The sequence below is a fragment of the Equus caballus genome, chromosome 9, assembly GCF_041296265.1.
Source record: "Equus caballus isolate H_3958 breed thoroughbred chromosome 9, TB-T2T, whole genome shotgun sequence".
Taxonomy (NCBI): Eukaryota; Metazoa; Chordata; class Mammalia; order Perissodactyla; family Equidae; genus Equus; species Equus caballus.
In genome coordinates this window covers 98,009,653-98,037,131 of record NC_091692.1, presented here as the reverse complement: position 1 = coordinate 98,037,131, position 27,479 = coordinate 98,009,653, and the positions used below count along the sequence as shown (strand labels likewise).

The following is a 27,479-nucleotide window of genomic DNA, read 5'->3' as shown; positions in this document are numbered from 1 at the left end:
AGGAAGCCAGATCCCACACTTCCAGTTTGTAAGTGGAAGGGTGAACCAGCAGAGTTGCTACACTCACCAAGAGGAGGCGAGATTCATGGGGGCCTAGGAAGGTGCACAGGCCCGTGTCCCCACATGGCCCACATGTGGCATCTTTCAAGTCTTCTCTTGCCCTCCCATTATATCCAATGCAATAAAATGGGCTCCTTTTTCCCTTTAAGAGTGAAGATACCCTCACCCTTTCCAAAAAGGGATTGTGTAGGGGTTATATATCTGTTTATCTCTTGCATAACCTTAGTGACTTCAAATAACATAAAATGATTGTTTTATCTCTTGCAGTTCTGGCGGTTGCCTGGGCTTAGCTAGATGGTTTGCACTTAGGATCTTTCCTCCCTGCGGTCACTGAGGATGGCGGCTGGGGCTGGCATCACCTCGAAGGCTTCCTCCCTCACATCTTTTGTGGTTGATGCTGGCTGTCGAGACATCACACCTACACGTGGCTTGTCCATGCAGCATGGGTTCCTCAAAGAATGGTGCCTGGGTTCCAAGTTGACTTCCCAAGACAACAAGGTGGACGTGCATGGTGTTTTTAAGACCTAGGCTCAGAAATCACATGGTGCCACTGCTGCTAGACTCTGTGGGTCAAGATGGACACAAAAGTCTGCCCAGCCTCAAGGGGAGGGGACACAGACCCCTCAGTAGGACCAGGGTCAACGTCAGGCTGTTAGAAGAGTAGGTGGGATGGACATACTATGGTGGGCTAGAGCCCCAGTCCCACAGGCACAGCATCCCTTCCAAGGTGGTGGGCTCCTAGAAGACTGCAGCACAAGGGCTAGTGAGCCAGCTACAGCTCTGCCGCTGCACCCGGTCCGAGGCTATGATGGCCGTCATCCTGTGCTGCCAGCCACCTGCAATCTCCCTATCCTCAGCTCTTCAGCTGGACCCAGCTGGTTACTGGTGGAGTTACCCAGGCCTCCTTCCCTCAGGGATTTGAGCTCTTACAGTCCCTGTTTTTACCGGATAGAGATTTCTGTAGTTGTCCACTGATGCAAGTGGAAGCCCCACGGTGCTCAGCCCCTGTTGTGCAGTATTGGCCCTAGAGCTCAAGATAATCAGGATAATGTTCCTTGGCCTAAGGAGCCCAAAGTGGCCTGGCCGTGGCTGTTTCTTCCAGATCATTGGAACGCTTACTGTCTCCCCTGGTGGAATGTTCCCCACCCCTGGGAACTAGGACCTCCAACCTGACGGCATCTACGACTTATGCTATGGGCCATTCCTGCCCCCTTGGTTCTCTGACCCTTGTATTCTAGCCGTAGCTCGCACACGTGGGTGGATCCAGGTCTTGGGTGTTTAAAGCTTATAGAAATTTGGGAGCTGTGCTGGGGATCCCCAAGACCACTCCTGGGTTCAGTGATTTGCTAGAAGGATTCATAAAATTCAGCACATATAGTCCTACTCACGACTAAGATTTATTACAGAGAAAGGATATTAATCAAAATCAGCAAATGAAAAGGCAACTGGGATGAAGTCAGAGGAAGTCAGGTGCAAAGTTCCCGAGTCCTCTGCCAGAGAAATGGGACAGGACACACTCCATTGCCCCAGCAACAAGGGGTGAAAGCGTGTGTGAAGTGTTGTCCACCAGGGAGGCTCACCGGAGACTCAGTATCCAGGGTTTTCGTGGGGGCTGGTCGCCCTCTGCCTGGCATGTACCCAATTCCAGACTCCCAGAAGGAAAGCAGGAGTTCAGCATACAGCCTGTTTGTTTGTGTGAACAGTTTAGGCCCGGTCGCCACTCCTCTCAGGGGATGGGAGCAATCCTCTGGAAATGTACGTGCCCAGACACCAGCCGACTTGCAAGCATGCCTCTGACGGAGAGCAGTCTCAGGCCGGCTGGGTTAACTCTTCACAAAGGGCCCTCTTTAAGAAAGAGAAGACAAAGAATGTATCCAAAATTAACTGAATAGAGAAAAGAAATCCAACATGTAACACAAATTTTTAAAATTGACCGATATCACAAACAGAAAACAGAAAACCACCATAGTGTCGTGAATTAACTTCTGATATGTTTGCCTAACTTGCTTCCCTTAAGCTTTTTGGGTGCATACTCTGATGGCCTCTTGAGACGACAACACTTTTATGATGTCACCATCTACATAGAGAAAGAACACAATTCGGTGTGTCCTCTGATGCGTTTGATCAAAGTTTATTTTTATTTATAGCTTGGAAAAGTTACTTTCAGTAACAGCTCCTTTGGATAATATTGTATAAATGTTTAGAATTGTTAATTTGAGGAAACTTCTATCAAATTTCTTTTACATGTGAGCCGTAAGATTTCGGGGCCTTTTGGGTGTTCTTGTTTGCGACTTAGATATTTTTTGAGTGGACACCACTCATTAGCCAATTCCATCAGCCTGACGTGTCATGACATGCAGCACAGAGGGAGGGGGCTGTGTTCCTGGAAGCCCCTTCTATACCAGAATGACAGCAGTAGCTTAACTCTACCAGGAAGTGACTGTCCCTGCGAAACTCAAACCAAATGTGCCCCCAACTCAACCTCCCGGAGTGAACCCCACAGCGCCCCCTCCAGCTCCAGGCAGCAGGGGAGGAAGTGACCGAAAGCTGGTTGCAATGGGAAGAGAAAGCCTTAACTGATTGTGATTAAATTATTTCACATTTGCAAATTTTACAAAATATGCAACCATATGAACACTTTGTCAGGGTCCTGCCCTGGAAGGGGTTGTGTCAATGAGAGGCCTGAGCTGGGCCTTGTGACTTCACAGTGAACCTGTCCCCGGAGCCCCAACACACTAGAGTGGTAGCGGCACATCTCAGCAGCGTCCCACCCCGAGAGGGGCCTCCAGGGGACTGGCACGTGGGAGGGCCTTCACCAGATGGTGTCACCGTTCTATTAGGCTGACAGGGAACTTGGGAAGACCAGAGAGCCCCAGGGGCGTGAGCTCACTGCCACAGTTCATCAGCTCTAAGATGGGTCCTCGGTGTGCCGCATGTCCAACAGGAAGGAAGGTATTTGGCAAGTCTGGGGTGGAGGTGCTGAGAGGAACTCCAGGCAGGGAGGGCAAAGCTGTGTCCAGAACAGGGTTCAGCTCAGGGAAGCACAAGTCACTGCCCACACCAGGCGGCAGGGATCTGAGGTCACGGGTGTCTGCTGCCACAGGCTGGGTGCAGCAGTGGCAGGGGGACCCATGCAGACCCACCACAGCCACTCTGTTCGTGGGCCTTGCATAAGCAAAGCTTTGATGTCTTTGTCTGCTAAGTCCCAAATCTGGGCCCCTTCGAAGGCGGATGGTGTAGCCTACCTCTCCTGTGCAGCTGTCACACTATCCTGTGTCTTTGCATGTCTCATAATTTTTTGTTGAAAACTTGGCATTCTAGATGACCTCTTGTAGCGACTCTGGGTTGTGATTAGCCAGTCCCACCTTGGGCTGGTTGCTCTTGCTGATCTGTTAGTTTGTTAGTCTAGCAGCTGGTCTGGACCAGTTCTGTGAGGTCTATTCCCCAACATGGTGTGGCTCCTGATGTCGCTGCTCAGTACCCCCTAGCTCTTACGCTTCAGCCTGGATTCCTAGAAGTCACATCTGAGTCAGCACAGCTTAGGCTTCAGCACTGATCGGGCAAAGGCTGTGCTTACGCTCTCCGAGCCAGTGAGGCACCGTCCTTCCCTGACGGATCAATTGATGGAGAATGCTTTCAGGTCTGCCCTGTGTCCACCAGTCTCACAGGCTGGAGAACACCTGCCAAAGGAGTCCAGGTCCTAATCCCCAAAGGCTGAGAACGTTACCGTATAGGGCAGAAGGGACTTTGTGTGTGTGATGAAGAATCTGGAGACTGGGAGATTGTTCTGGATTACCCAGGCGAGCCCTATATGTAATCCTTTTAAGGTGGAAGCAGAGAGAGATTTGGTTACAGAAGAAGAGAAGGTGAGGTGACCACGGAGGCAGAGACTGGAGTGATGCAGCCAGAAGCCAAGGAGTGCTGGACGTTGGACGAGGCAAGGGACAAATTCTCCCCTGGAAACCCCAGGAGGAAGCACTCCTGCTAACACCTTGATTTTAGCCCCGTAAGACAGCTTGCGTGTCCAGAGCTGTAAGAGAATAAACTTCCGTTGTTCTAAGTCTTCAGGTTTGTGGTAATTTGTTAGAGCAGCTGCAGGAAGCCGACACCCCAGGGAGCCGTAGCCCCCGAGTGGGCGCAGCCTGGTGCCTGTCCACAGCCTCTGGACTCCGGGGGACAGTTGCAATCTGAACAGGGTCCACCTTAGCTGTCTGTTTCCCTGGTTCTCCTTGTTAAACGCCTGGCTGGCTGCCTTTTCATGTGTTGCTATTAGTTTCATTGTGCCATTAGCTTTTTTATAATTTCTCACCACTAAGATCTCCATTGTCTTCCACAATGTCACACTTGATGTCCGAAGAAAGTCAGCGCGCTCAGTCTCCGTGGAGCTGCTAGTGTTTCTGTCTCGCCTCTTGTTCTGGGCAGGGTCTGAGGGGGCTGGGGGTGGGGAGGAAGCCTGCTTCACCCAGAGTGATACCTCTGATCCACAAGTAGGTGTTGCAGGGGACGGTATACCTTATCCTCTCAGCTCGTCCTTCCCAGTGTGGAACCTCCGCCTACAACCGGGAGCTGGGGGACAGGGAGCCCCATGTTCTCGGCCGCACCCTCTCGGAGCAGAGCTCTCACGACCTGGAGCTGGGTTGGGAGGGAGCAAGTTCTGGCCCAAATGTCACAGATTCCTGCTGTCCTTACCAAGGCTTCGTAGACCTCCTCGAATGACTGCTGTCTGCCCTTTGGTCAATATCCAGCGTGAGAGGGTCATCCAGCCCTCCTAGAAGTCCTGCCCCACCAGGCCCCTCAAGATCAAGTCTTGGCACAGGCACGCTGTCGCTTCTGCTGCATTATTCTGGTCAAAGTAAGGCTCGAGGCCGGCTCGGATTCCAAGGGATGAGACTGGACCCGAGCTCTCGAGGGGAGGGCGGCACCTGCCTCCATGGGCGGCCGCAGTTGTGGGCGGCCGGGAATGCCCCAGATGAGGCCACTGCCAGGCTCCTCCAGCGAGGGAGATGGGGCTGCTTCTGCCAGGAAGAAGGGCTCATGGGAGTTTGGGGGTGCAAGATTCGAGTGTCTCCACTCAAAGATCCCAGGCTGGGTCTCAAGGCACTGCCTCTGCTTTTATGATCAGGTCCTGGGTTTCCTTCAACACAGGAGGCTGCACTCATCTTCTATTGCTGTGTAACAAGTTCCCACAAACATGGCGGCTTAAACTACATCAGTTTGTTAACTCACAGCCTATAAGTCAGAAGTCTGGGCACAGGATGGCTGCATTGGGAAATTGACTTGAATGACTATCTGATGTGACTACCTTTCAGCTTGATGAACTTTCTTTAGTATTTCTTGTAACCTGGAGATCTGCTAGCAACAAATTCTCTGTCTTTATCTTGGATTGTCTTTATTTCACCTTAATTACCAAAAGATAATTTTCCAGAATATAGACTTCCTGCCTGAGGTTTTTTTTTTTTTTTTGTGAGGAAGACTGGCCCTGAGCTAACATCTGTTGCCAATCTGTTGTTTTGAAGATTGTTGCCGAGCTAACATCTGTGGCAATCTCTCTCTATTTTTTTGTACGTGGGATGCCACCACAGCATGGCTTGATGAGCGGTGCATAAGTGACCTGTGAACCCCAGGCCGCTGCAGTGGAGTGTGAACTTAAGCACTACACCACCAGCCAGCCCCTGCCTGAGTTTTTTAATGATGTTGGGCATGTCATCCCGTTGTGTCGTGGCCTCCACTGTTTCTGATGAAACAAAGTTAGGTGTCGATCTTACTGGGTTTTCTTATGTGTGATGAGTCATTTTTATCTTGTAACTTTTGAGGTTTCTCTTTGTCTGTCAATATTTTGACTATGATATGTCAGCTCCTAGGGACCACCCACATTCCTTGCCACATGGCCCCCTCCAGCAATGGAGAATCGCCTGTACATGGAATTGCTTTCATGCTTTGCGTCTTCCACCAGGAAGAGACCATCCTTTTAAGGGCTCACCTAATTAAGTCAGGCTCACCCAGGATAATCTCCCTTTATACCTCAGCTGTCAGAGAACATTACCTAATCATGGGAGTAAAATCCATTCTATTTACAGTCCTGGGATTATGCAGGGTGTGTCCACCAGGGCAGGAAACCTTGGGGGCTTTCTTAGAATTCTGCCTACCACAGCCCACCCTCTGGCTTCCAGGGAATGTCTGAGTTGGAGGCTGGCTGCCCTGAACCTGTCATTCTTTTGGGTAAGATCTCCAGTCCTGTCAGAGAGACTCTACTCTGTATCCTTAGAATTGGGATTATTTCCCAGTTATAGGAACTATCAAAATTGTTCTCATTTCCATTGAGATTAAGTGCAGTTGCCACCCCGTCTCCTGGAACACTGCTTTCAGAGGGGAGGTGTCCCCCGCCACAGTCAGCACTGGTGAGAACTCCTGCAGAGGTTCCCCATGCCACACGGAAGCAGCGGGGAGGGACATGCCATCTAGGAGAACCTGCCAGTTGACAAGTGGGAACTGCACGGAGCAGACCATCAAAGAGGAAAGAAATGCTGATCAGAGTGGAAGAAAAGGACACAAACGATGGCCCCTGCCCAGAGCTGCTCATTACAGGAAGAGAGTCCTTCCCATGTTCTGAAATGAAAACCTGATTGTCACTCTTGGGGGGGCTCCCCTGCCCCCAGGAATCTGTTGCCTGCAGACCTCTCTTGGGGCCTCCTTGCTGTCCACTTCACCCCCTTCCCTGAGGTCGCAGCCCTGAATGTGTTGCCTTGTCCAAGGTGCCTTTCCTCCATGGGACAGTGCCACTCCCCGCCACTCCCACAACAGGCCCAGTGCTGTCTGGTCCCTCTCTTTGCCTCCAGCCCCAACCTAGTGCACTCATAGGCTCAACTCATGCCCCGGGGCTCTGACCGACCCCCCCGCAGGCTCTACTGTCTGGTTCCTGCTGCCGCTGGACCCTGTGCCCCCTCCCTCAGGGCAACTCGATCATCCACCCTCTGACCCCTTTAGAGGCTGTGCTGGCCAATTGCCTCAGAGACGGTACCATCATCAGCTCCACAACCTGGCTTGGGCAGGTGGGGACAGTGCAGCTGGTGGCCAGAGGTCAGAGATCAGGTGCGCCCTGTTCCCATGGGTCAGAACTGCTGGTCCCGGCTCTGAAGCCCCGGAATGCAGCCGAGGCGTGGGGGCAGGGCGGCTGCTGACCTCACAATGATGGGGTCCGCTGTCCCTGGCCAGCCCGCCTGCCGACTGTCGGCGGCTGCAGCCCGCCGCTGCTGGGCATGTCCCTCCTCAGCAGCTACGAGGGCCTGCGTCAGGAGACCCAGCGGCTGGGCATGTCCCTCCTCAGCAGCTACGAGGGCCTGCGGCAGGAGACCCAGCGGCTGGGCATGTCCCTCCTCAGCAGCTACGAGGGCCTGCGGCAGGAGACCCAGCGGCTGGCGCATGTCCCTCCTCAGCAGCTACGAGGGCCTGCGGCAGGAGACCCAGCGGCTGGGCATGTCCCTCCTCAGCAGCTACGAGGGCCTGCGGCAGGAGACCCAGCGGCTGGGCATGTCCCTCCTCAGCAGCTACGAGGGCCTGCGGCAGGAGATCCAGCGGCTGGGCATGTCCCTCCTCAGCAGCTACGAGGGCCTGCGGCAGGAGACCCAGCGGCTGGGCATGTCCCTCCTCAGCAGCTACGAGGGCCTGCGGCAGGAGACCCAGCGGCTGGCGCATGTCCCTCCTCAGCAGCTACGAGGGCCTGCGGCAGGAGACCCAGCGGCTGGGCATGTCCCTCCTCAGCAGCTACGAGGGCCTGCGGCAGGAGACCCAGCGGCTGGGCATGTCCCTCCTCAGCAGCTACGAGGGCCTGCGGCAGGAGACCCAGCGGCTGGGCATGTCCCTCCTCAGCAGCTACGAGGGCCTGCGGCAGGAGACCCAGCGGCTGGGCATGTCCCTCCTCAGCAGCTACGAGGGCCTGCGGCAGGAGACCCAGCGGCTGGGCATGTCCCTCCTCAGCAGCTACGAGGGCCTGCGGCAGGAGACCCAGCGGCTGGGCATGTCCCTCCTCAGCAGCTACGAGGGCCTGCGGCAGGAGACCCAGCGGCTGGGCATGTCCCTCCTCAGCAGCTACGAGGGCCTGCGGCAGGAGATCCAGCGGCTGGGCATGTCCCTCCTCAGCAGCTACGAGGGCCTGCGGCAGGAGATCCAGCGGCTGGGCATGTCCCTCCTCAGCAGCTACGAGGGCCTGCGGCAGGAGACCCAGCGGCTGGGCATGTCCCTCCTCAGCAGCTACGAGGGCCTGCGGCAGGAGACCCAGCGGCTGGGCATGTCCCTCCTCAGCAGCTACGAGGGCCTGCGGCAGGAGACCCAGCGGCTGGGCATGTCCCTCCTCAGCAGCTACGAGGGCCTGCGGCAGGAGATCCAGCGGCTGGGCATGTCCCTCCTCAGCAGCTACGAGGGCCTGCGGCAGGAGACCCAGCGGCTGGGCATGTCCCTCCTCAGCAGCTACGAGGGCCTGCGGCAGGAGACCCAGCGGCTGGGCATGTCCCTCCTCAGCAGCTACGAGGGCCTGCGGCAGGAGACCCAGCGGCTGGCGCATGTCCCTCCTCAGCAGCTACGAGGGCCTGCGGCAGGAGACCCAGCGGCTGGGCATGTCCCTCCTCAGCAGCTACGAGGGCCTGCGGCAGGAGACCCAGCGGCTGGGCATGTCCCTCCTCAGCAGCTACGAGGGCCTGCGGCAGGAGACCCAGCGGCTGGGCATGTCCCTCCTCAGCAGCTACGAGGGCCTGCGGCAGGAGACCCAGCGGCTGGGCATGTCCCTCCTCAGCAGCTACGAGGGCCTGCGGCAGGAGACCCAGCGGCTGGGCATGTCCCTCCTCAGCAGCTACGAGGGCCTGCGGCAGGAGACCCAGCGGCTGGGCATGTCCCTCCTCAGCAGCTACGAGGGCCTGCGGCAGGAGACCCAGCGGCTGGGCATGTCCCTCCTCAGCAGCTACGAGGGCCTGCGGCAGGAGACCCAGCGGCTGGGCATGTCCCTCCTCAGCAGCTACGAGGGCCTGCGGCAGGAGACCCAGCGGCTGGGCATGTCCCTCCTCAGCAGCTACGAGGGCCTGCGGCAGGAGACCCAGCGGCTGGGCATGTCCCTCCTCAGCAGCTACGAGGGCCTGCGGCAGGAGACCCAGCGGCTGGCGCAGGAGAACGACGAGCTGCGGCGGCTCGTGCAGCTCATCCAGGAGAACCAGGAGCTGAAGCTGGTGCTCAGGAACCGGGGCAGCAGCCTGGGCTTCTGCAGCTCCGGGCTCCTGGCTGAGGTTGCTGCCAGCCCCCGGCCGTCCCGGCGCAGGACTATCAAGTTCAAGGATGCTGACAGAGGTGAGCAGAGCCAGGGCCCCCGGGGGCTCTTCGCAGGGGCCCACAGGGCTTCTCTGGTTCAGCTTGTGCCGAGACGCTGAAGAGTGGGGAAACTCCTGCTCCCCCAGAGCTGTGACTTGTCAGGTGCTGGCAGGTACTACGGAGGGTACAGAGCAAAGTGAGGGGTGAGGGGCTAAGCTGGGGGGCTCTTTGAGGAGGTGCAGTTCAGAGAAGGTGACCTCTCTGAGAAAGCGACATCAGAGCAGAGCTGGACGGAAGTGAGGGGCCGCGAGGCTGGGGTGGAGCTTTCCAGGCCCTGAGTGGCAGTGAGTTAGGCGTGTTGAGGCCCCGTACTGAGGCCAGCGTTGCTGAAGTGGAGGGCAGGCAAGGACCAGGAGGGCCTGACAGGTCAGACAGGGCCTGAGGGCAGGCTTTGTCCCTCAGGCCTGTGCCCTCCAGGCTCCCTGACTGATGGGGGTTGGGGACACGGTCCCTCTCCTGGTGGGAAGTGACAGGCTTGGCCAGGGCAGAGGAGTAAGGAGTGGTTGGGCTCTGCATGTACATTTTGAAGGTTGAAGTAACAACAGGTCTTCTGGAAGGTTGGGTTTGGGGTGTGTTGATGCAAATAATCAATAACCAATCTATAGATAAGAAGGATGGAATGATATTTATCGAGCTAATGTGAAGACCAGCCTGGAAGTGCCCCCTTCCACAGGGAAGAAAGCACGCCAGGGAAGCGTGGTTCACAGCGTGGCTATATCCCATTTCAGAACAAAGGACATACATCAAGCATGATAAGAATACATTTTTTTCCCCCCAAAGTCCCAAGGAGTTGTTTTGTTGCAGTTGAGCACGTACGCAGCAGGTCAACCTGACCTTGGTTCTCTGGGAAGAAAAGCTTATCTTCAAACAAGTCCTGTTATCGGCGTCAGAGAGAGGGAGCCGTTCATCCCCGTCTTTGCCGACAGCCTTCTTTGTTTTGGGAGAATGTTTGTACGATGCGTGTTTGGCGGGCTGTAAGTCAGGCTGTTCTGGGAAAAACAATTTTCATTCTATTTTTATGTTCGTTAGCAAATGCTACATGCAGAACACTAAACTTTATTCACTTTATTTATATATTTAACAGATCTAAAGCATTTACTTCTTGCTTTGCCCCAAAATGAAAACTATAGGAGCGCTGACTGACTGTCTTTAGGAGAAAAGGGTCACACGTACAGCTAGGGGCACTTACAGCTCCTCCTTTACGTAAAATACCTGACATAACAATACAAATACATATATTTAAATGCAAATACGCGATTTAGGCCGAATCAGGGTTGGACCAGGATGGCTTCCCCACATACCTCAAAATGTGAAAACTTCTTACTGTTCTTATTTTCATCAGGCGTGAGAAAGAGGGACTCAAGGGCAGCTCATAGGGTTTGGCTGGAGTGCTGCCAGTGGGGAGCTGCCCCTGGAATGGGCAGGCTGGGAGGTGACCCCAGGCTTCATGGGAACAGACACCATATTTGGGGATGTCTGTGGCCATGCAGAGCCAAGGGGAGGCACGTGTGGGCAGGTGGGTGCTTGGGGTCACATCAGGCCTGGAGCTGTGTTCTGTTCCTGCTTCTGAGGGACTGTGGACATTACCAAGGGGAGAGAGTAACTAGAGATGGTGTCTTAGACAGTTTGGGCCACTATAACAAGACACCACAGGCTGGGCGGCTTAAACAACAAACATTTCTCACAGTTCTGGAGGCTGGAAGTCTGAGGTCAGGGTGCCGGCGTGGTTCTTGGGGGAGGGCTCTCTTCCTGGTTTACAGATGGCCACTTTCCTGCAGTGTCCTCACATGGCGCAGAGAGAGGGAGGGAGGGGGCGAGCTCTCAGATCTCTTCTTATAAGGGCACTAATCCCATCACAGGGCCCCACCCTCATGACCTAGTCACCTCCCAAAGGCCCCACCTCCTAACACCATCACATTGGGGGTGAGGCTTCAACACATGAGTTTTGGGGAGACACATTCAGTCCAGAGCCGAGGGGAAGCGCTCAGGACACACATCATTCAGGGAGATGCAGTGAAGGAGGTTGGCAGGAGGGAGGTGGGGAGGAGGGTCAGGAGCCCAAAGCAGAAGGTGCTTCCCAGAGACGGACTGAGGAGCGGGCAGACGTGTGCAGCGGCCAGAGGAACAGGCACGGGGTCAGCTGGGTGGGACTTCGTTGGTCTTGCTTGGAGCAATTTCAGTGGAGGGGGGTCAAGAGAGCCCAGGGGTGACTGGAGGTGGAAGGGGACACCCTGAGGGGCAGAGCAGCCCTGGTTGCTCCTGGAGGGGCGTGGGGACAGGGCCTTTGGGAGATGCGATTGTGAGTTGATGGTCACTAGCTTGGGGGTGAAAACAGGCAGGGGGCAGGGTGATGCCTGTGGGCAGTGAAAAGGCTTGGGGTGGGGGTGGGGGGAGGTGGGCTTGGCCGGGAGCACAGGGCCCTAGGCCCAGTACAGGATGGCAGGTGGGGGTGGGTGCAGACGGGGTTGTGGAAGTCTTTCTGGATGGATCTTCAGCTGAGCGTCAGGCTGGAGAGGCCATGTTGCCGAGGGGCTGGTTGCAGCATAGTTGCCATGAGGCCTGCAGGATGGGGGCCCTGGGCTGAAGTGGGGTCACTGACCAGCATCTCATGGTTTGCTCAGAGCAGGTGGAGGTAAGGCTGCCACTTCCTGGCTACAGTGATTGTCTAGGGGCCTGGCTGGACGTGAGGGATGGGGAGGGTGGTGGGGGAGGTAGATGGGCTAGGGGTCTGGAGGCAGTACCACGGCAAGCACCTGCCACAGGATAGGTGGCCATCTGGACATGGTGATGGCCATCCTCGGGGATGTGGGTCCCATATGCCTGATCCCAGGGCTGATCCCTGTGTGCTAGGGAGCTAGAGTCTACCATGCTCAGCCCAAGCAGGGCTGGAGGAGGGAAGACACCAGCTGAAGTCTGGGCTGGTGGAGGAGACCGTGGGCCAAAGTGAGAGGGTGTGAGGGGGTAGTCAAGCTCACGGAACCTGGCACTGTTCGAGCCATCAGATCTCATGTCTATCTTTCTTGTGGTGACCTGAGTCAGGTGCTTGGTCCAGTTCCTTCAAACCCGCATCTCCTTTCATTCCCCATCTGCCCTTTAATCCCCGGTTGTGACAGGCTCGACCTGAAGGGAGCCGCCTTCTCTGTCCACCACCAGCCACCCCAAAGACGGCCTGGCGACTGATCGGGGCCAGGCGGGGGGGCGGTGGGCGTTCTCAGCCAGAGCCCAGCAGGTGGCACTCCCGTGGCACGGCCCAGCTACTGGGCACTTTGGCCCTGCCGGCCCGAGGAGGAGGCTGGAGGCTGCCGGAGGCCGCCAGTCAGTGGGGACCCCTGTCGCAGCCTGCACTCCCGTGACACAGCCCACCTCCTGCGGGCATCTCAGGATCAAGCAGGCTTCCAGGGCCGGAAAGGCTCATGGCGAATGAGGAAGCCTGGGGTGTGTGTGGGGGCCCAGCGCATAGGTGGTGCTCCTGCCTGTCTGCCTTTTTGGTCTGGCACATTAGATGAAGCCCCCTTCACACCCCATTCCCCACCGTTCTCTCTCAGAGCTCGGAAAGGCCTGCTCCAGACTTCTCACAGCTCGCACCCACCCCAGCCTGCGCGGGCACACACAGGCAGCTTTCCTCCGATGGGGAAAACAGGCGGGGGAGGGACAGCTATCCGCCGCATCATCACGGGACTGGCCGCGACCTCTGGGGACATCAGCCCAGTGTCACGAGGGTCCTGCCCCTCAGAGCCTCGGTTGGCTGCAGCGGGGTTGGCCCCAGGGTGGGTGGTGTGGAGGGGCCCTGCCCACGGCGCCGGCGCGCACGCAGGGAGTGAGGGGTTCTGCGGGGCGCGCGCTCCAGAAGCCCCGCTCGCCCGGCCCCTCCGTTCCAGCCCGCCCTGCGCCAGGGCACAGTCCGAGCTTGTCTGGGCTACTGTTTCTTTAGGGGCAGCCTGTTCCCCCTGCCTCGGGGCATCGCTTGGCGAGCTCTGGGCCGGCGCAGGGCCTGGCGGCCGGCAGACCCCAAATGCCAGCAGCCGGGGCTGCATCAGCACAGCGCCGCCCGCCCGGCTCCGGCTGGGAACGCCCGCCGCCCACGCCCCCGGCCCGGCTCGGCGCCCCCCGGCTGTCTTCGGGGTGGCTGGGGGCGGAGGGAGGAGGCGGCTCCGGGCTGGTAGAGCCTGACGCAACCGGGACGGCCCGGCGCGCCGGGACCGGTCGTGCGGGGGGCGGGCCCCGCTTCCGGGCTGGGGGCGGGCGCGGGCAGGGCCCGGAGGGAGAGCAGCCCGAACAGACGGCGAGCGACCCGGAGCTGACCGGCCAGGTGGGCCCTGCACGCGGACCCCCGCCTCCGGTCTCCGGGGCCAGCGGCCTCCACTCCCCCCACCGCGCGCTCCTCCCCGACCCCCGGCCGCCGCCCCGCCCCGCCCCGCCCTTGCTCAGGCTCCGCCCCGTCCCCTTGTCCCCAGCGCCCCCGGCAGCGAAGGTCGAGCGGTTGCGAAGTGGGAATCCCCTCACCTGCCCCCCAGCCCCCGTGCCTCTTCGTGCGAGCAGAGTTCGGATCCCCCAGCCTGAGGGCTCCCGTGGCGCCTCCACCTCTGAAAGGCCTGCTCCAGGCCCTGGGTTTCCGCCCCAACGCGGCACACTGAGAACTGGGTAGTGGGGCGCTCGGCGCCCTGTTTTCCCCAGCTCTGGCCCCGCCTCAGGCTGCCCTCTGAGCGAGTCCTGAAGCTCTCGCTCTGCCCAGGGTCCGTTCTGAACCTGGAACCTCCCATCCTCTCCCCGTCCTAGCTCTGCCCAGGGCTGCCCAAATGTGGAGGACCCCCAGGCCCTCCGCTGACCGGCTGCTTCTGTCCAGTTCTTCCAGGACTGCAGGCTGAGGAGTCACTGCTGGACTCCAGCCCTGTCATCATGGGCAACCCTGAGGGGCGCTTCCATTTTGCCATTGACCGTGGAGGCACCTTCACTGACGTCTTTGCTCAGTGTCCAGGGGGACACGTGAGGGTCTTGAAGCTGCTTTCGGAGGATCCTGCCAACTATGTGGACGCACCTACTGAGGGCATCCGCCGAATCCTAGAGCAGGTGACCAGGGCAGATCCGGGGGTGGGGAGGGACCCCTGGGCCAGAGGCCTGACGCTGACCACGTGGTTCCCAGGAGGGGGGTGTGCTGTTGCCAAGGGACCGGCCACTGGACACCAGTCGCATTGCCAGTATCCGCATGGGCACCACAGTGGCCACCAATGCACTACTGGAGCGGCGAGGGGAGCGGGTGGCATTGCTGGTGACACGTGGCTTCCGAGACCTGCTGCACCTGGGCACCCAGGCCCGCGAGGACCTCTTTGACTTGGTGAGCTCCTCCCTGCCAGCGGGCCGCAGCTCATGCAGCTCGCGTTTTCCCAGGGGTCCACTGGCCCTTTGGGGAGGGTCTTTGGCAGGTTCAGTGCCAGCCCAAGGCTACCAGCTGAGAGGTAGAGAGGAGGTTCCGGGCACTCGTAGGGGACACTGTGTTCCCCCAGTGCTCAGAGTGGTCACATGTTGTCTGTTCCTGTCTGCCACGTTCTGGACCTCAGGTGTGGGGCAGCCTAAGCCAGCCTACTCAGGGTGAGGAGTGGGAGCCTACTCTCACCTCTGCCTTCCCCCACCCCCCAACTCCCATCTCCACCCCCACTGCTGAGTCCTGGGAAGGAGCTGCTCTCGTGGTGGGCCGGGCAGTTAGCTGGACTCGGATGCCTGGGGACAGAGAGCCTCCTCCTGGGTGGGCCTTGCTTAGGCCTCCCAGTTGACTGTGTCTCCTGGGCCTGTTGACTGGCCTGTTGGGACACATCCCCTCGCCTGCACTGCCCCACCCATGCAGGACCCCAGCAAGGACCCTCAGGCCTGGCCTCCTCTGAGCCTCTGCCTGCCCCCAGGCCGTGCCCATGCCCGAGGTGCTGTACGAAGAGGTGCTGGAGGTGGACGAGCGTGTGGTGCTGTATCGCGGGGAGCCTGGCACTGGGACGCCCGTCAAAGGTGCAGATGCCTCCAGTATTGGGGTAAGGGGGCAGCAGGCCCTGATGGGCCTTTGACAGCCTGCCGATGGACTTCCTGCAGGCTGCACGGGGGACCTGCTGGAGGTGCAGCAGCCCGTAGACCTAGGGGGCCTACGTGGGAAGCTGGAGGGGCTCCTGTCCCGAGGCATCCGCAGCCTGGCCGTGGTGCTCATGCACTCCTACACGTAAGTGGGCTGGCTGGGGGCTGTGAGCGGTGGGCGGAGGGCAGTAGGCTGGGGCTGTGAAGCGCAGTCTTGCTGGGTTCTTGTTGTAGGTGGGCCCAGCATGAGCAGCAGGTGGGCGCACTGGCCCGGGAGCTGGGCTTCACACACGTGTCACTGTCCTCGGAGGCCATGCCCATGGTGCGCATCGTGCCTCGGGGGCACACGGCCTGTGCCGACGCCTACCTCACACCCACCATCCAGCGCTATGTGCAGGGCTTCCGTCGCGGCTTCCAGGGCCAGCTCAAGGTGAGGCCCCCTGCCTGCCCGCTCCCAGTGCCCCCACCCTGCAGGGGAGGCCCCCTGCCTGCCCAGCCCCTCACTGCCCACTCGCCTGCCCACAGGATGTGCAGGTGCTGTTCATGCGCTCCGATGGCGGCCTGGCGCCCATGGACTCCTTCAGCGGCTCCCGCGCTGTGCTCTCCGGCCCTGCTGGGGGTGTGGTTGGCTATTCAGCCACCACCTACAGGGTGGAGGGCGGCCAGCCTGTCATCGGCTTTGACATGGGAGGTATGAGGGCTGAAGGGTGGGGTCCGGGGGAGGCTCAGCTGCCGAGCTGGGCAGTGCCGGGCATCTAGTCTGTGAGGTGACTCCTTACTACCCATTGCCAACCCCCCAGGCACGTCCACTGATGTGAGCCGCTACGCTGGGGAATTTGAGCATGTCTTTGAGGCCAGCACAGCCGGTGTCACCCTCCAGGCCCCCCAGCTGGACATTAACACAGTGGCAGCTGGTGGGGGCTCTCGCCTCTTTTTCAGGTCAGCCCCCCCACTTACCTGGGCAGGGACCCCCAGCCCTCCCAACCCACCTCTAATTCCAGTCCTTCCTCTCCCAAGGTCTGGCCTCTTCGTGGTGGGGCCTGAGTCAGCAGGAGCCCACCCTGGGCCCGCCTGCTACCGCAAAGGTAAGAGCTGGTATCTTCCCTGCCAGGTCCCTTCCTACGCTGCCCAGGCCCACCCTGGCCCTTCACTCCTGCCCCCACTGCCCACTCCTGGTCTGCTGCCTCCAGCCCACAACCTCCACACTGTGCACACCTCCCAGGGGGCCCTGTGACAGTGACGGATGCTAATCTGGTCCTGGGTCGTCTGCTACCTGCCTCCTTCCCCTGCATTTTTGGGCCGGGAGAGGACCAGCCACTGTCCCCTGAGGCCTCCCGAAAGGCCCTGGAGGCTGTGGCCGTCGAAGTCAACAGCTTCCTGACCAATGGGCCTTGCCCGGCTTCTCCGCTGAGCCTGGAGGAGGTGGCCATGGGGTTTGTGCGTGTGGCCAACGAGGCCATGTGCCGGCCCATCCGCGCACTCACGCAGGTATGCCTGCCCTGCCCTCCAGCCCTGCCCCCAACCCCACACCTCCCACTCAGGAAACCCAACAGGGGCGAGGGGTGGGGGGCCAGACAAGGTAGGGTAGGCTCCTGACCCCTTCTGGCTCCCCAGGCACGAGGACACGACCCCTCGGCCCATGTGCTGGCTTGCTTCGGAGGAGCTGGCGGGCAACATGCTTGTGCCATCGCCCGGGCTCTGGGCATGGACACTGTGCACATTCACAGGTGTGTCTAGGCCTCGTGCACATGTCCTGGAGTGGGGCTGGCTTTGAGAGGTGCCCTCACCCTCATCGTCAGGTGGCCCCTGTCCCTGTAGACACAGTGGGCTGCTGTCAGCACTGGGGCTGGCCCTGGCGGATGTGGTTCATGAGGCGCAGGAGCCCTGCTCCCTGCCCTATGTGCCCGAGACCTTTGTGCAGCTGGACCAGAGGCTGAGCCGCCTGGAGGAGCAGTGTGTGGATGCCCTGCGGGCCCAGGGATTCCCCAGGTGGGGCTCTGGGGGTGGGCCGGGCTGGGCAGAGGGCTCGCAGCATCCCAGCCACCCCCTGGGCGGGTTTACCTCCTGGCCTCCCAGATGGTGCTGGGCCCCTTCGGGTGGTGGTCAGCGAGGGCTGGGCTCCGAGTACTGCAGGAGGCAGGACGGGTCCTGCGGGGCGCCCTGTGTGAGTGCCCCACCTGCCCACTACAGGTCCCAGATCAGCACTGAGAGCTTCCTGCACCTGCGCTACCAGGGCACGGACTGTGCTCTGATGGTGTCGGCCCACCAGCATCCGGCCACTGCCCGCTCCCCTCGCGCTGGTGACTTCGGGGCAGCCTTTGTGGAGAGGTATGCAAATTCTGCATCTGGGAGCCCTGGGGGTGGCCTGCGGCCTGGCCACCTCTCCCTGACGGCTCCCTCGGGGCCCTTGGGTATGCAGATACATGAGGGAATTTGGCTTTATCATCCCTGAGCGGCCAGTGGTGGTGGACGACGTGCGGGTGAGGGGCACCGGCCGCAGCGGCCTCCGTCTTGAGGATGTCACCAAAGCCCAGACTGGGCCTCCCCGGGTAGACAAGGTTGGTGGCCCTCTCTATGCCCACCCACCCACACCCACAATGGACACGGGGACAAGTGTGGAGGGAGAGACCCAGGGAGGGTGCTGGACCTAGGAACCTCAACCCCCCCACACCTTCCTCAGATGACCCAGTGCTACTTTGAGGGGGGCTACCAGGAGACCCCCGTGTACCTGTTGGGAGAGCTGGGCTATGGGCACAAGCTTCAGGGGCCCTGCCTCGTCATCGATAGCAACAGGTGGGCCAAGGCCTGACCAGGGTGGGGCCATGGGGGTGAGGGCTGAGGCCACAGCTGCTGGGGCCTGGGTGAGCTGTGGGGCCCTGGTGGGGGGCTCTCAGGCCCAAGGATGCAGGAGTCTGAAGAACTCTGAGGTCTCATCGTGGTTGGGGTGTCCCACAGCCTGGGGGTGTGGGGTCCCTGGTTGCGAACAGGGGTCTGGCCTGGTCCCTCCATCCCCTCTGCACCCCTGCCCCAGCACCATCCTGGTGGAACCAGGCTGCCAGGCAGAGGTGACTGAGACTGGGGACATCCGGATCTCTGTGGGGGCCGAGGCCCCCAGCACAGTGGGCACCCAGCTTGACCCCATTCAGCTGTCCATCTTCTCGCACCGCTTCATGAGCATTGCTGGTGAGTGGCTGCCACTGTCCTTCCCCACAGCCCAGCTGTGGTGTAGGGTGGAGGGGTCTGCATGTTGGGCAGAGGTAGGCACAGGTGGTGTGGCTGGCAGGGGTGTGCAGAGAAAGTGTGACCCCGGGGAAGGGGCAGAAGCAGAGTCCCTGCTGGCAACAGGGTGGGCAGTGTGGCCCTGGCCCTGGGATGGCACAGCCCTGCTGTACCAGCTGGCCTTGGGCAGGGTGGTGCCTTTTTCCTACTGGCAGCCCTGTGCTCTGGGATTGCCAACTGTCTGTGAACAGGAAACAGGCTCAGCACAGTGAAGCCATCTGTCAGGGTTAGGCCGGGGGCTTCCTGAGGGGCTCGAAGCCTGTGCCTCGGCTCCAGGTTCTTACTGTGCTAGGCAGGGCAGAGGGCTAATGTGGGGCACCAGGTTCTTGCTGGGGCTCCAGGCAGGGGTGGGGACAAAGGGGGTGCCCCTCACACAGGCAAGACTTGGCCTGGCCACGGTCTCACTGTGTCCAGATGGGCCATGGCTACCAGTGGGCCCTGGGTCTGGGCCTCAGGGGCCTTGAAGGTGGCAGGTGCTGCCTCTCTGTATCCTGGGTTGTGCTGTGGGTGGGGCGGGGCCAGCGAGCGCCTGGTCACTCTGTGTCCCCAGAGCAGATGGGCCGCATCCTGCAACGCACAGCCATCTCCACCAACATCAAGGAGCGCCTAGACTTCTCCTGCGCCCTCTTCGGGCCCGATGGGGGGCTGGTCTCCAACGCCCCCCACATCCCTGTGCACCTGGGCGCCATGCAGGAGACGGTGCAGTTCCAGGTTCGCTGGGTCCCTCTCCCTGCCTTCCTTACCCTGCCCCCTTCCCGCCCCCTCCCTACTCTACCTGTTTTCTGGCTTCAGATCCAGCACTTGGGGGCTGATCTCCACCCTGGTGACGTGCTGCTGAGCAACCATCCCAGCGCAGGAGGCAGCCATCTGCCCGACCTGACTGTCATCACACCGGTGAGGATGCTGCCTGGGAACCCAAGAGGCGGGCCGACCAGCTGATGCCTGAGTACCTGGGGGCACAGGGCAGCCGACCAGCTGACTGTTGCTCTCCACCCCTAGGTGTTTTGGCCGGGTCAGACGAGGCCTGTGTTCTACGTGGCCAGCCGTGGGCACCATGCAGACATTGGGGGCATCACACCAGGCTCCATGCCCCCCCACTCCACCACGCTGCAGCAGGAGGGCGCTGTTTTTCTGTCCTTTAAACTCGTCCAGGGGGGCGTCTTCCAGGAGGAGGGTGAGTGGGAGTGGGGCTGGGGACTGGTGGGGGTGGATTCAGTGAGCTGGTAGACATGGCTACTGCCTACAGCTAGGCCGGTCCAGATGCTGGGACGCAGCGCATTGGCCCAGGCCTGCCTCGAGGCCGGGGGAGCCAGGCAGGGACCCCACAGGGAGCTTGCAGATCACCTCTCAAGAGATGATCAGAGTGGCTGAGATGAGTTCTGCTTGGGCCCAGGAAGGCCTCAGTAGTTTTGGGGTGGGGAGTTGGCCAGGATACCCAAGGGGCTGGGTGCAGGAGAGGGAGCGGCCTATTTGAAGCTGGGCAGCTGCTGGTGGTGTTTACGGTCTGTACTGGGTTTGCACTTGGTCTGAGGGCAGCAGAGAAACAGTGGGGCCAAGGGTTGCAGGCTCTTGGAGAGCTCTCCTGGGCCCAAGTGATTGGGTGGTGGGGCAACAGGGCGGCTGTGAAGGGCTTCAGCTGGACCGCGCTGGTCTGCCTATGCACCATGAGAGCCCCCTGCTTGTGTGCAGAATGGACAGGGGGTCTGAGGGTGGCCTGGAGGCCAGGTGAGGAGAGTGGGGTGAGGCAGCTGCAGGCACTCTGGATGATGCTGAGCCTCAAGCTAGGCAGCAAGGTGGACTGGGGACAGTTGTTTGGAGGTCAGGGTTGGTACTTGACAGGATTTGGGGGCAAGGGCGAGGAGTCAAGTTTGGACAGCTGGAGGATGGAGGCTCTGGCACTGAGAGGGCACAGGGCAGCTGCAGGGAAGGTCGGACAGAAGCTGTGGTGGAGCCTGGGGGTAGGGGAAGCATAAATACAGAGCTGGTCTGAGGCTGCAGGGATCTGGGAGCCCAGGGGGCATCCCAGAGTGAGAGGAGGTGACATGAGCAGGGTGGAGCATGCGGTAACAGAGCCATAGGCACTGTGGGTGCCGAGAACACAAATAGAGTGACCTAGGCTTGGCTGCTCCCTTGGTCAATGTGGGGTGGGGGCAGGGGGCAGGGATCATGGGAGGGACATGTACAGGCGCATGGCACGTGGTGGAAGACCCAGTGGCCAAGGAGCCTCAGAGAGAACCATGACCCAGACTAAGGAGAGGGGCTTTCCTGAAGTGGAGAGTGGTCCCTGGGGCCAGGACCTACTCTACTTGCTATAGGATGGAGGCCTTGTCCCAGACCTGTTGGTGGGTGGGCACAGACAGCCAGGTTGATGCTCTTTCCAAGCAGCTGGCTGTGGGAGCCAGTGGGAGGCCATAGTGTGAGGCAGTGTGAGTGGGGGAGGGTCAAGGGAGCGGTTTTTCTCCTGGGAGAGGAGAGGGAGGCCTGGAAAAAGCAGGAGGGAGCGGGACTGGTGGTGGGGAGGCAGGGCAGGAGGAAAGAAGGAGGGAGGAGGGTTTGGTAAGAGACAGATCTCCTGGCCCCCCTCCCAGGCACCTCCAGCTCCTGTGAGGTCACAGGCAAAGCCCTGGGTGCTCATGGGGCTGGGGTGTGAGAAGAATGTTCAGCAGATAGGGGGAGGCTGGGAATTTGGGGGGTGCTGGAGTCAGCAGAATTGTGGAGAGCCAGTGAAGGGCCAACCTGTGGGGCCTGCAGTGCCCAGTGGAGATGCATCGGTGTGCAGCAGAGCACCAGGTGGTCCCGGGGCTTGGAGGGTGCTCAAGGTGACCCCGTTCATCCAGCGGTAACTGAGGCCCTGCGGGCGCCAGGCAAGATTCCCGGCTGCAGTGGGACACGGAACCTGCATGACAACCTGTCAGATCTCCGTGCCCAGGTGGCAGCCAACCAGAAGGGCATCCAGCTGGTGGGGGAGCTCATCGGGCAGTACAGCCTGGACGTGGTGCAGGCCTACATGGGCCATATTCAGGTGGGCCTGGGAGGGGGGGCGGGAGGACGGGAGCAGCTCTGTGCTTGCCCCCACACAGCTGGTCAGGGAGCCAGGGGGGTACCTGGCCCACCTGGAAGGTAGCATGGCTGCCGCTGAACATACTCCCTCCCAGGCAAACGCTGAGCTGGCTGTGCGGGACATGCTCCGGGCCTTTGGAACCTCCCGGCAGGCCCGGGGGCTGCCCCTGGAGGTGTCTGCGGAGGACCACATGGACGACGGTTCCCCCATCCGACTCCGCGTGCAGATCAACCTGAGTCAGGTCAGGCTGCGGGGTGAGGCCTCCTGGGGCGTCAGGGGCGTGCGCCTGGCTGGTGACGACCTCTCCCCTCCCCTCGCGGTGGGCAGGGCAGCGCCGTCTTTGACTTCAGCGGCACCGGGCCCGAGGTGTTCGGCAACCTCAACGCGCCGCGGGCCATCACGCTGTCCGCCCTCATCTACTGCTTGCGCTGTCTGGTGGGCCGTGACATCCCGCTCAACCAGGTGCGCAGGGGTGTGCTGTGTGCGAGAACAGTAGGTCCACCCCAGCCCCTGGTCCCCAGCCCAACCACTCAATAATGGACTGATCCTAGGGCCGCTGATGGAATGGGGACGTATGTCTCCCAATTGCCCTGAGAGCTAGCCCCTGCCCCCCTAGGGCTGCCTGGCGCCGGTGCGCGTCGTGATTCCTAGAGGCTCCATCCTGGACCCGTCCCCTGAAGCAGCCGTGGTGGGCGGCAACGTGCTCACGTCGCAGCGCGTGGTGGACGTCATCCTGGGGGCCTTCGGGGCCTGCGCCGCCTCCCAGGTGCGCGAGCGGGTGGGCGCCACTCCGTCGCGCTCTGGGTGGGGGGAGGGGCGCCGGCAGGGGTTGGCAGGGAGCGAGTGCCCTCCAGTTGAGCGCAGCGGCTGCTTGCCCCTGCCAGGGCTGCATGAACAACGTGACCCTGGGCAACGACCACATGGGCTACTACGAGACGGTGGCGGGCGGCGCAGGCGCGGGACCCGGCTGGCACGGGCGCAGCGGCGTGCACAGCCACATGACCAACACGCGTATCACCGACCCCGAGATCCTGGAGAGCAGGTGAGCGGCGCGGGCGGGGGCAGGCTGGGGACGGGGGCCAGGGGCGCGACCGTGGCGGGCCGCTCTGAGCCCCTGGCCCGCGCAGGTATCCGGTCATCCTGCGCCGCTTCGAGCTGAGGCTGGGGTCCGGGGGCCGCGGCCGCTTCCGGGGTGGCGATGGTGTCGTCCGGGAGCTGCTCTTTCGCGAGGAGGCGCTGCTGTCTGTGCTGACCGAGCGCCGCGCCTTCCGGCCTTACGGACTCCGCGGTGAGCGGCTCCCTTCCCCTCCCATTGCCGTCTCTCTTCCCCATCCTGGCCGCGTCTGTTCCCCACCCTCCGCCCCATCTCCCCCCCAAGTCTCTCCCTTCCTTTTCTCTCCGCACCTCGCCTCTTCACTCAGGGGGTGAGCCCGGCGCCCGTGGCCTAAACCTGCTGATCCGCAAGGACGGCCGGACTGTGAATCTGGGCGGGAAGACGTCGGTGTCCGTGTATCCCGGGGTAAGGATTGCAGCCTGGCTCGTCCCATCGCCCACCCCCAGCGGCCCCTGTCCCTCAGAGGGTGAACAGAGTTGCAAAAATAACCAGAGACTGAGTTTAATTTGGCTCCTGGAGAACAGGGGGCTGCGCACCGCGCCTCGGTGGTCCGGGCCTGCCGCCCTGGGTGCGCTGCCTCGGTGGGGGATGGGGCTGTAGCGGGAGGAAGGGCGGGCGCCATGCCCGCGCTGAACCTGGCCCTCTGCTCCACAGGACGTATTCTGCCTCCACACACCAGGCGGCGGGGGCTACGGGGACCCGGAGGACCCCGCCCCACCACCCGGGTCGCCCCCGCAGCCTCTAGCCTTCCCTGAGCGCGGCAGCGTCTATGAGTACCGCAGAGCCCAGGAGGCTGTGTGAGGAGAGCCCACACAATAAAGATCCCTTAAGTCGCCCTGTTCCCGCGGCGACCAGCCAGGCTCATGCTCTGCGTCCTGTCTGTCTTTCCACCGGCGTCGCACCTGTCGATCGTGCCTGCCTTAGGAAGACATCGCAACTCGGAGCCGAAGTCCCACGGCCAGGTGGTCTGTGAGCCCTGCCAGGGCGGTGCTGAATGTCACCTGTTCCACCTCCTGGGGGTGGGAGTCAGGTTGAGGAGTTGCCCCAGCGCCAGCTGACCCGGCGCCCTGAGTTCTGCCACTTACTGGGCTCAGAGGGCCTCCGGGCACTCCCCGATACGTGATGTAGTCCACGCGCCGCCCCTTCCAGGGCTTAGCCCGGTGGCTTCCGCTGGGAGGGCCTGCCAGGTAGCGACGGCGCCCTTCCTTCTGCTCCAGGGCCCTGAGGAGGGGCTGTGTCACAAGGCTAGGGCACTCTCGTTCTAGGCGGTGTCTGGCCCCCAGGTTGCCACTCACCTCCTCAGCATCTCCGGGGAGCAGGCCACCGAGTGGCAGAGCGTGGAGGCGTTCAGTATAGTTCCTGTGAGGGCGTGGGAGGGCAGTATCAGCGGGAGCCTCGGCCGTGGATCCCTCCCTATGTCCATCCCCCACCCCGGTGCCGTACCCACGGCCCAGGGCTGCTCCCGGCGCGTGCCCAGCCGGCAGGGGTCCTGGAAGCGGCTGAAGAGCTGGTGCTTCTGCTCCTGCGCATGGTCTGGGGAGGAAAACCGGCGCTGGGTGGGCGGGGCCAGGCCGCGCGGCCACGCTCTGCAGCAGCCTCCGCTTACCTGGTGAGCAGTTGTCGAAGTTCAGGTCCCCCAGCAGCACGCTGAAGGCCACGGCTTCGTCGCTCTGACGGCTCTCGGCCTCAAACTGCTCGGCCCAGTCTAGCAGCAGCGTGAGCTGTTGACAGCGCAAGGGCCCATCCTCTGGGGGTGGGGGAGAGGGTGAGGCAAGGATGGGTCAGCCCAGGGTGCCAGTCCGCATCCTGGATGCGCGGCCGCAGCCCTCCCCCGGCCCCGCCCGGTCCTGATTTGTGAGCCCACCCAGGCCCTCCAAGGGGCTCGCGGAGCCTGGGGTACAGAACAAATGGGGAGAGGAGCAATGGAGGTTGGGAACCGCTGCCGCGGAGAGAGAGGCGGGACTTCCTGCCCACCTGCCGTGGGTCCCGGCTGCCAGGCTCACCATTCGGCGCATGCAAGTGCGTGCAATGCAGGAAGCCCACGACGCGTCGCCCATCTAGGATGCCCAGTTGTACCTGCAACACCACGGACGGCCCCAGCAACCCTCGCCGCTTCCACCCCACGCCCCGCCCCCTCCCCGGCCAGGGAGCGCGGCGGCCAGTGGGCTGGTACCTGTGCGGAAAGCAGTCCCTTGGAGGCCAGCGCGTCCTCGCGACGCGCATGGGGGAAACACCAGAAGGCGGCGCGCAGCAGCGGGTAGCGCGAGGCCAGCAGCAGCCCGCTGCCTAGCAGCTTGAGGTGCGGCCCGGGCTGCAGGCCGAACGTGCCCACGTCGTACAGCACCGGGCCCAGATTGGGCGCCAGGCAGTTTACCAGTCTGCGCGCCGCGCGCAGATCGAACACCTCCTGTAGGCACACGAAGTCCAGACCCGCCGGCACCGCGGCTATCAGCACCCCAGACGGCGCCTCTGGCCCTGGCGAGCTGCAGCCAGTAGCCCCATAGCGCGAGGAACGCAGACCGGCGAGCAGCACGGCGCCCAAGGCCTCGGCCCGCCGCTGGCTGTGCTGCAAGTTGCTGAAGCGCGCCAGCCCGTCGGGGAGCAGACACAGGTTGGCGCTGAGGAAGCCGAAGCAGCGCGCGGGCTCAGCTGGGGGTCGCCAGGGCGTGGGGGGCGTCCAGCACTCCGGAGGGGGCTGGTAACAGAAGGGGCGGCGCCAGGCCTGCAGCAGCAGCCAAAGCAAGAAGCCCGGCAGTGCCAGGGGCAGGCCGACGAGCAGCAGCAGCGGCAGCAGCAGCAGAGACGCACCGACGCCCGCCACTGCTCTCAGCCACCTCAGGCCACTCCGGCGCGTCGCCCGCGCCCAGAAGCCCAGCAGCTGGTCCAGGATCCAGTAGGCTGGGAAGAGCAGCGCGCAGGCTAGGCCGTGGAGGATGTCCAGCACAGGGTGCGGGAAGGGCGAGGGCCGTAGGGCGCCGGGCTTCGGGGGCCAGTCGGGCGGGGATTGCATGACGTGGGGGGCTTCCAGGTCGCGGGGCGACCCGGCAACTCATTCACTTCCAGCGTGCGAGTCGACTTGTCGAGGCGTCCGCAGGAGCTGCCGGGGAGTACAGGGGTCAAGGCCACGTGGCGCAATCTGCGCGCGGAGCCGGGAAAGCGGTGTGCCCGCGAGCCTGGGGGCGCGGGCGCGGGCACAGTCGGCAGCTTCCGGGAAGCCGCCCTCTCCTCGCCGGCGCGGAGCCTCGGCCGCCGTTGGAGAAAACAAAGCGAAAGCGAAAGGGACCCTGGCGTCGCAGTCCCGTCCCAGGTCCCCTGCCACGCCCCGTCCTCCCCCGAAGGCCGCAGGGAGAACCCCCAGAGCTGTCCGACGCGAGCGGCGACTGGGGTTTCGCCGGCACCAAGTGGAGGGCGACTTTTTTCAATGCGGGCAGGTGCAGCGCCGGCGAGGGCAGTGCGGTGCGCTGCGTCCCGCTCCGTCCCTCCCTCCCGCAGGTCAGCGTGCAATTGCCCGGGCGCTCCTGCTGCCAAGACCGCGGGATCTACCCCACCCCCACCCGTCTCCTTCTGGCGCTGCGATGTCCAGCACCTGAGTTCAAAGACACGTCCCCAGATGAGAGACGGCTTCGGAGTGGACTGACCAGCCACCCACTCAGCGCTCCGCAGAGCACCCCCGAAGGCCGTGCCCGCAGTGGTGACCGCTCTGTGACCCTACACCAAGGAGCTTCCAGTCTGGGGGGAAGGGACCGTTGTTGGTTCGGCCCCCGAGCAGCCGCTGCCCTCCCCCCCCCCTCCCCCCGGCACGGCACGAGAGCCACGTGGAAGGCAGCTCCCCCTCCGCGGAGCCCTCTCTCGCACCGCTCCTGTGATTCCCAGGACCGATTGGCCTTGCACTCCCTCAGGCGCTGCGGCCCCACCTTTCTAATTCTAACTGTGAACTAGTCCCTACAGCTGCTGCCACGGGCTCTTAAAGTGCCCTGGAGTTTGGGTGGGGGTTGCCCTTCACCCCTGCTGGCAGGGAGGTGGAGGGGCTTCTGCCCTCCCCCTCCAGTTTTCTAAGAATCCCTGATCCCCTTTAGAAATCAAGTCTGGTGCTGAGTGTGTTCATTGCTCCTGATTGGTCTTGCTGTGGACAGAGCTGGGAGTCTCTATCCATAGATTTCCACGTATCTGTATGTAGAGTCCTTGCCTGCTCTTCCCAGGGGTCTGGCTGGATCCCCCTGAAGTAGCAGGCCTGGGAATAGGGAGGGCAGAGAGGCAGGGAGCTCTGGAGTCAGAGGGCTCCAGTACACCCTACAACCCTCTCCTCCCCTCACCTCTCCTGGTTGCTGACACACTCCCACTTCCCATGGCAGCTCCAGCCTCTGCCCCCTCCTCAGCCAGGTCCTCTCCTTTCCCCTTTGTGGGCCAGAGGCCATTCTGTGGGTTTCCTCACACTGCCCTTCTCTCCTTGCGCTTGCCCTTGCAGGCACGACTGCACCCCTTAGCTTCCTGCACCATCCACAACCCCTTCCCCACTGAGGCTGCAGGTCACCTCCGGTGCCATCCTATCCCCATCCCACC

The 27,479-nt window shown here is 61.7% G+C and overlaps 2 protein-coding genes and 3 long non-coding RNA genes across 22 annotated transcripts; 2 read left to right on the top strand and 3 right to left on the bottom strand.

Annotated features, from left to right (window-relative positions):
• Window positions 1-1,438: 1,438 nt before the first annotated feature.
• On the bottom strand, window positions 1,439-7,207 carry LOC138915619 (uncharacterized). Its single transcript, XR_011421693.1, has 2 exons — window positions 7,079-7,207; window positions 1,439-1,905 (listed from the first exon to the last, which is right to left on the bottom strand). It is a non-coding gene; the product is annotated as an uncharacterized lncRNA (long non-coding RNA).
• Window positions 2,809-4,121, top strand: LOC111775067 (uncharacterized). The gene is made up of 2 exons (XR_002810569.2): window positions 2,809-3,012; window positions 3,888-4,121. It is a non-coding gene; the product is annotated as an uncharacterized lncRNA (long non-coding RNA).
• Window positions 7,208-7,266: 59 nt separating the features above from the next.
• Window positions 7,267-23,783, top strand: OPLAH (5-oxoprolinase, ATP-hydrolysing). 3 transcript variants are annotated; one of them, XM_023649202.2, is made up of 27 exons: window positions 7,267-9,390; window positions 14,255-14,478; window positions 14,552-14,743; window positions 15,306-15,405; window positions 15,487-15,610; window positions 15,700-15,895; window positions 15,991-16,156; window positions 16,266-16,404; window positions 16,483-16,550; window positions 16,688-16,953; window positions 17,080-17,192; window positions 17,284-17,454; window positions 17,656-17,793; window positions 17,885-18,023; window positions 18,146-18,258; window positions 18,497-18,648; window positions 19,295-19,455; window positions 19,537-19,638; window positions 19,744-19,918; window positions 21,582-21,766; window positions 21,900-22,046; window positions 22,133-22,267; window positions 22,422-22,571; window positions 22,690-22,847; window positions 22,933-23,093; window positions 23,227-23,324; window positions 23,574-23,783. In XM_023649202.2, exons 1-27 carry the CDS (start codon window positions 7,317-7,319, stop codon window positions 23,718-23,720), a joined length of 5,994 nt encoding a protein of 1,997 aa, XP_023504970.2. In that variant the 5' UTR covers window positions 7,267-7,316; the 3' UTR covers window positions 23,721-23,783. The 3 variants fall into 3 exon arrangements, with proteins under 3 accessions (XP_023504970.2, XP_023504971.1, XP_023504972.1); XM_023649203.2 differs by lacking the exon at window positions 7,267-9,390 and adding an exon at window positions 13,588-13,720; XM_023649204.2 differs by lacking the exon at window positions 7,267-9,390 and adding an exon at window positions 13,838-14,144.
• LOC138915620 (uncharacterized) lies at window positions 10,018-11,214 on the bottom strand. Its single transcript, XR_011421694.1, has 2 exons — window positions 11,097-11,214; window positions 10,018-10,400 (listed from the first exon to the last, which is right to left on the bottom strand). It is a non-coding gene; the product is annotated as an uncharacterized lncRNA (long non-coding RNA).
• Window positions 23,405-26,996, bottom strand: SMPD5 (sphingomyelin phosphodiesterase 5). Of its 16 annotated transcripts, none has more exons than XR_011421691.1 (7): window positions 25,093-26,996; window positions 24,923-24,995; window positions 24,526-24,666; window positions 24,363-24,441; window positions 24,215-24,278; window positions 24,005-24,140; window positions 23,405-23,932 (listed from the first exon to the last, which is right to left on the bottom strand). XR_011421691.1 is itself a non-coding variant. In XM_023649279.2 (7 exons), exons 1-6 carry the CDS (start codon window positions 25,927-25,929, stop codon window positions 24,010-24,012), a joined length of 1,347 nt encoding a protein of 448 aa, XP_023505047.1. In that variant the 5' UTR covers window positions 25,930-26,996; the 3' UTR covers window positions 23,405-23,932; window positions 24,005-24,009. The 16 variants fall into 16 exon arrangements, 14 of the variants coding, with proteins under 14 accessions (XP_023505047.1, XP_023505048.1, XP_001495992.1 ...); XR_011421692.1 differs by having other exon boundaries at window positions 23,405-23,895; XM_023649279.2 differs by having other exon boundaries at window positions 24,005-24,151; window positions 24,363-24,452.
• Between the last annotated feature and the right edge of the window lie 483 nt (window positions 26,997-27,479).

Coding starts and splice junctions, on each gene's coding strand:
- SMPD5 (XM_005613358.4), bottom strand. CDS start 25,929: ATGCAATCCCCGCCCGACTGGCCCCCGAAGCCCGGCGCCCTACGGCCC. Junction 24,667..24,922: donor GCACTTGCATGCGCCGAATG/GTGAGCCTGGCA, acceptor CCCCACCCCCAG/AGGATGGGCCCTTGCGCTGT. Junction 24,279..24,362: donor GGAGCAGCCCTGGGCCGTGG/GTACGGCACCGG, acceptor ACGCCCTCACAG/GAACTATACTGAACGCCTCC.
- OPLAH (XM_023649202.2), top strand. CDS start 7,317: ATGTCCCTCCTCAGCAGCTACGAGGGCCTGCGTCAGGAGACCCAGCGG. Junction 15,611..15,699: donor GTGCTCATGCACTCCTACAC/GTAAGTGGGCTG, acceptor TTCTTGTTGTAG/GTGGGCCCAGCATGAGCAGC. Junction 18,259..18,496: donor CTCGTCATCGATAGCAACAG/GTGGGCCAAGGC, acceptor CCCCTGCCCCAG/CACCATCCTGGTGGAACCAG.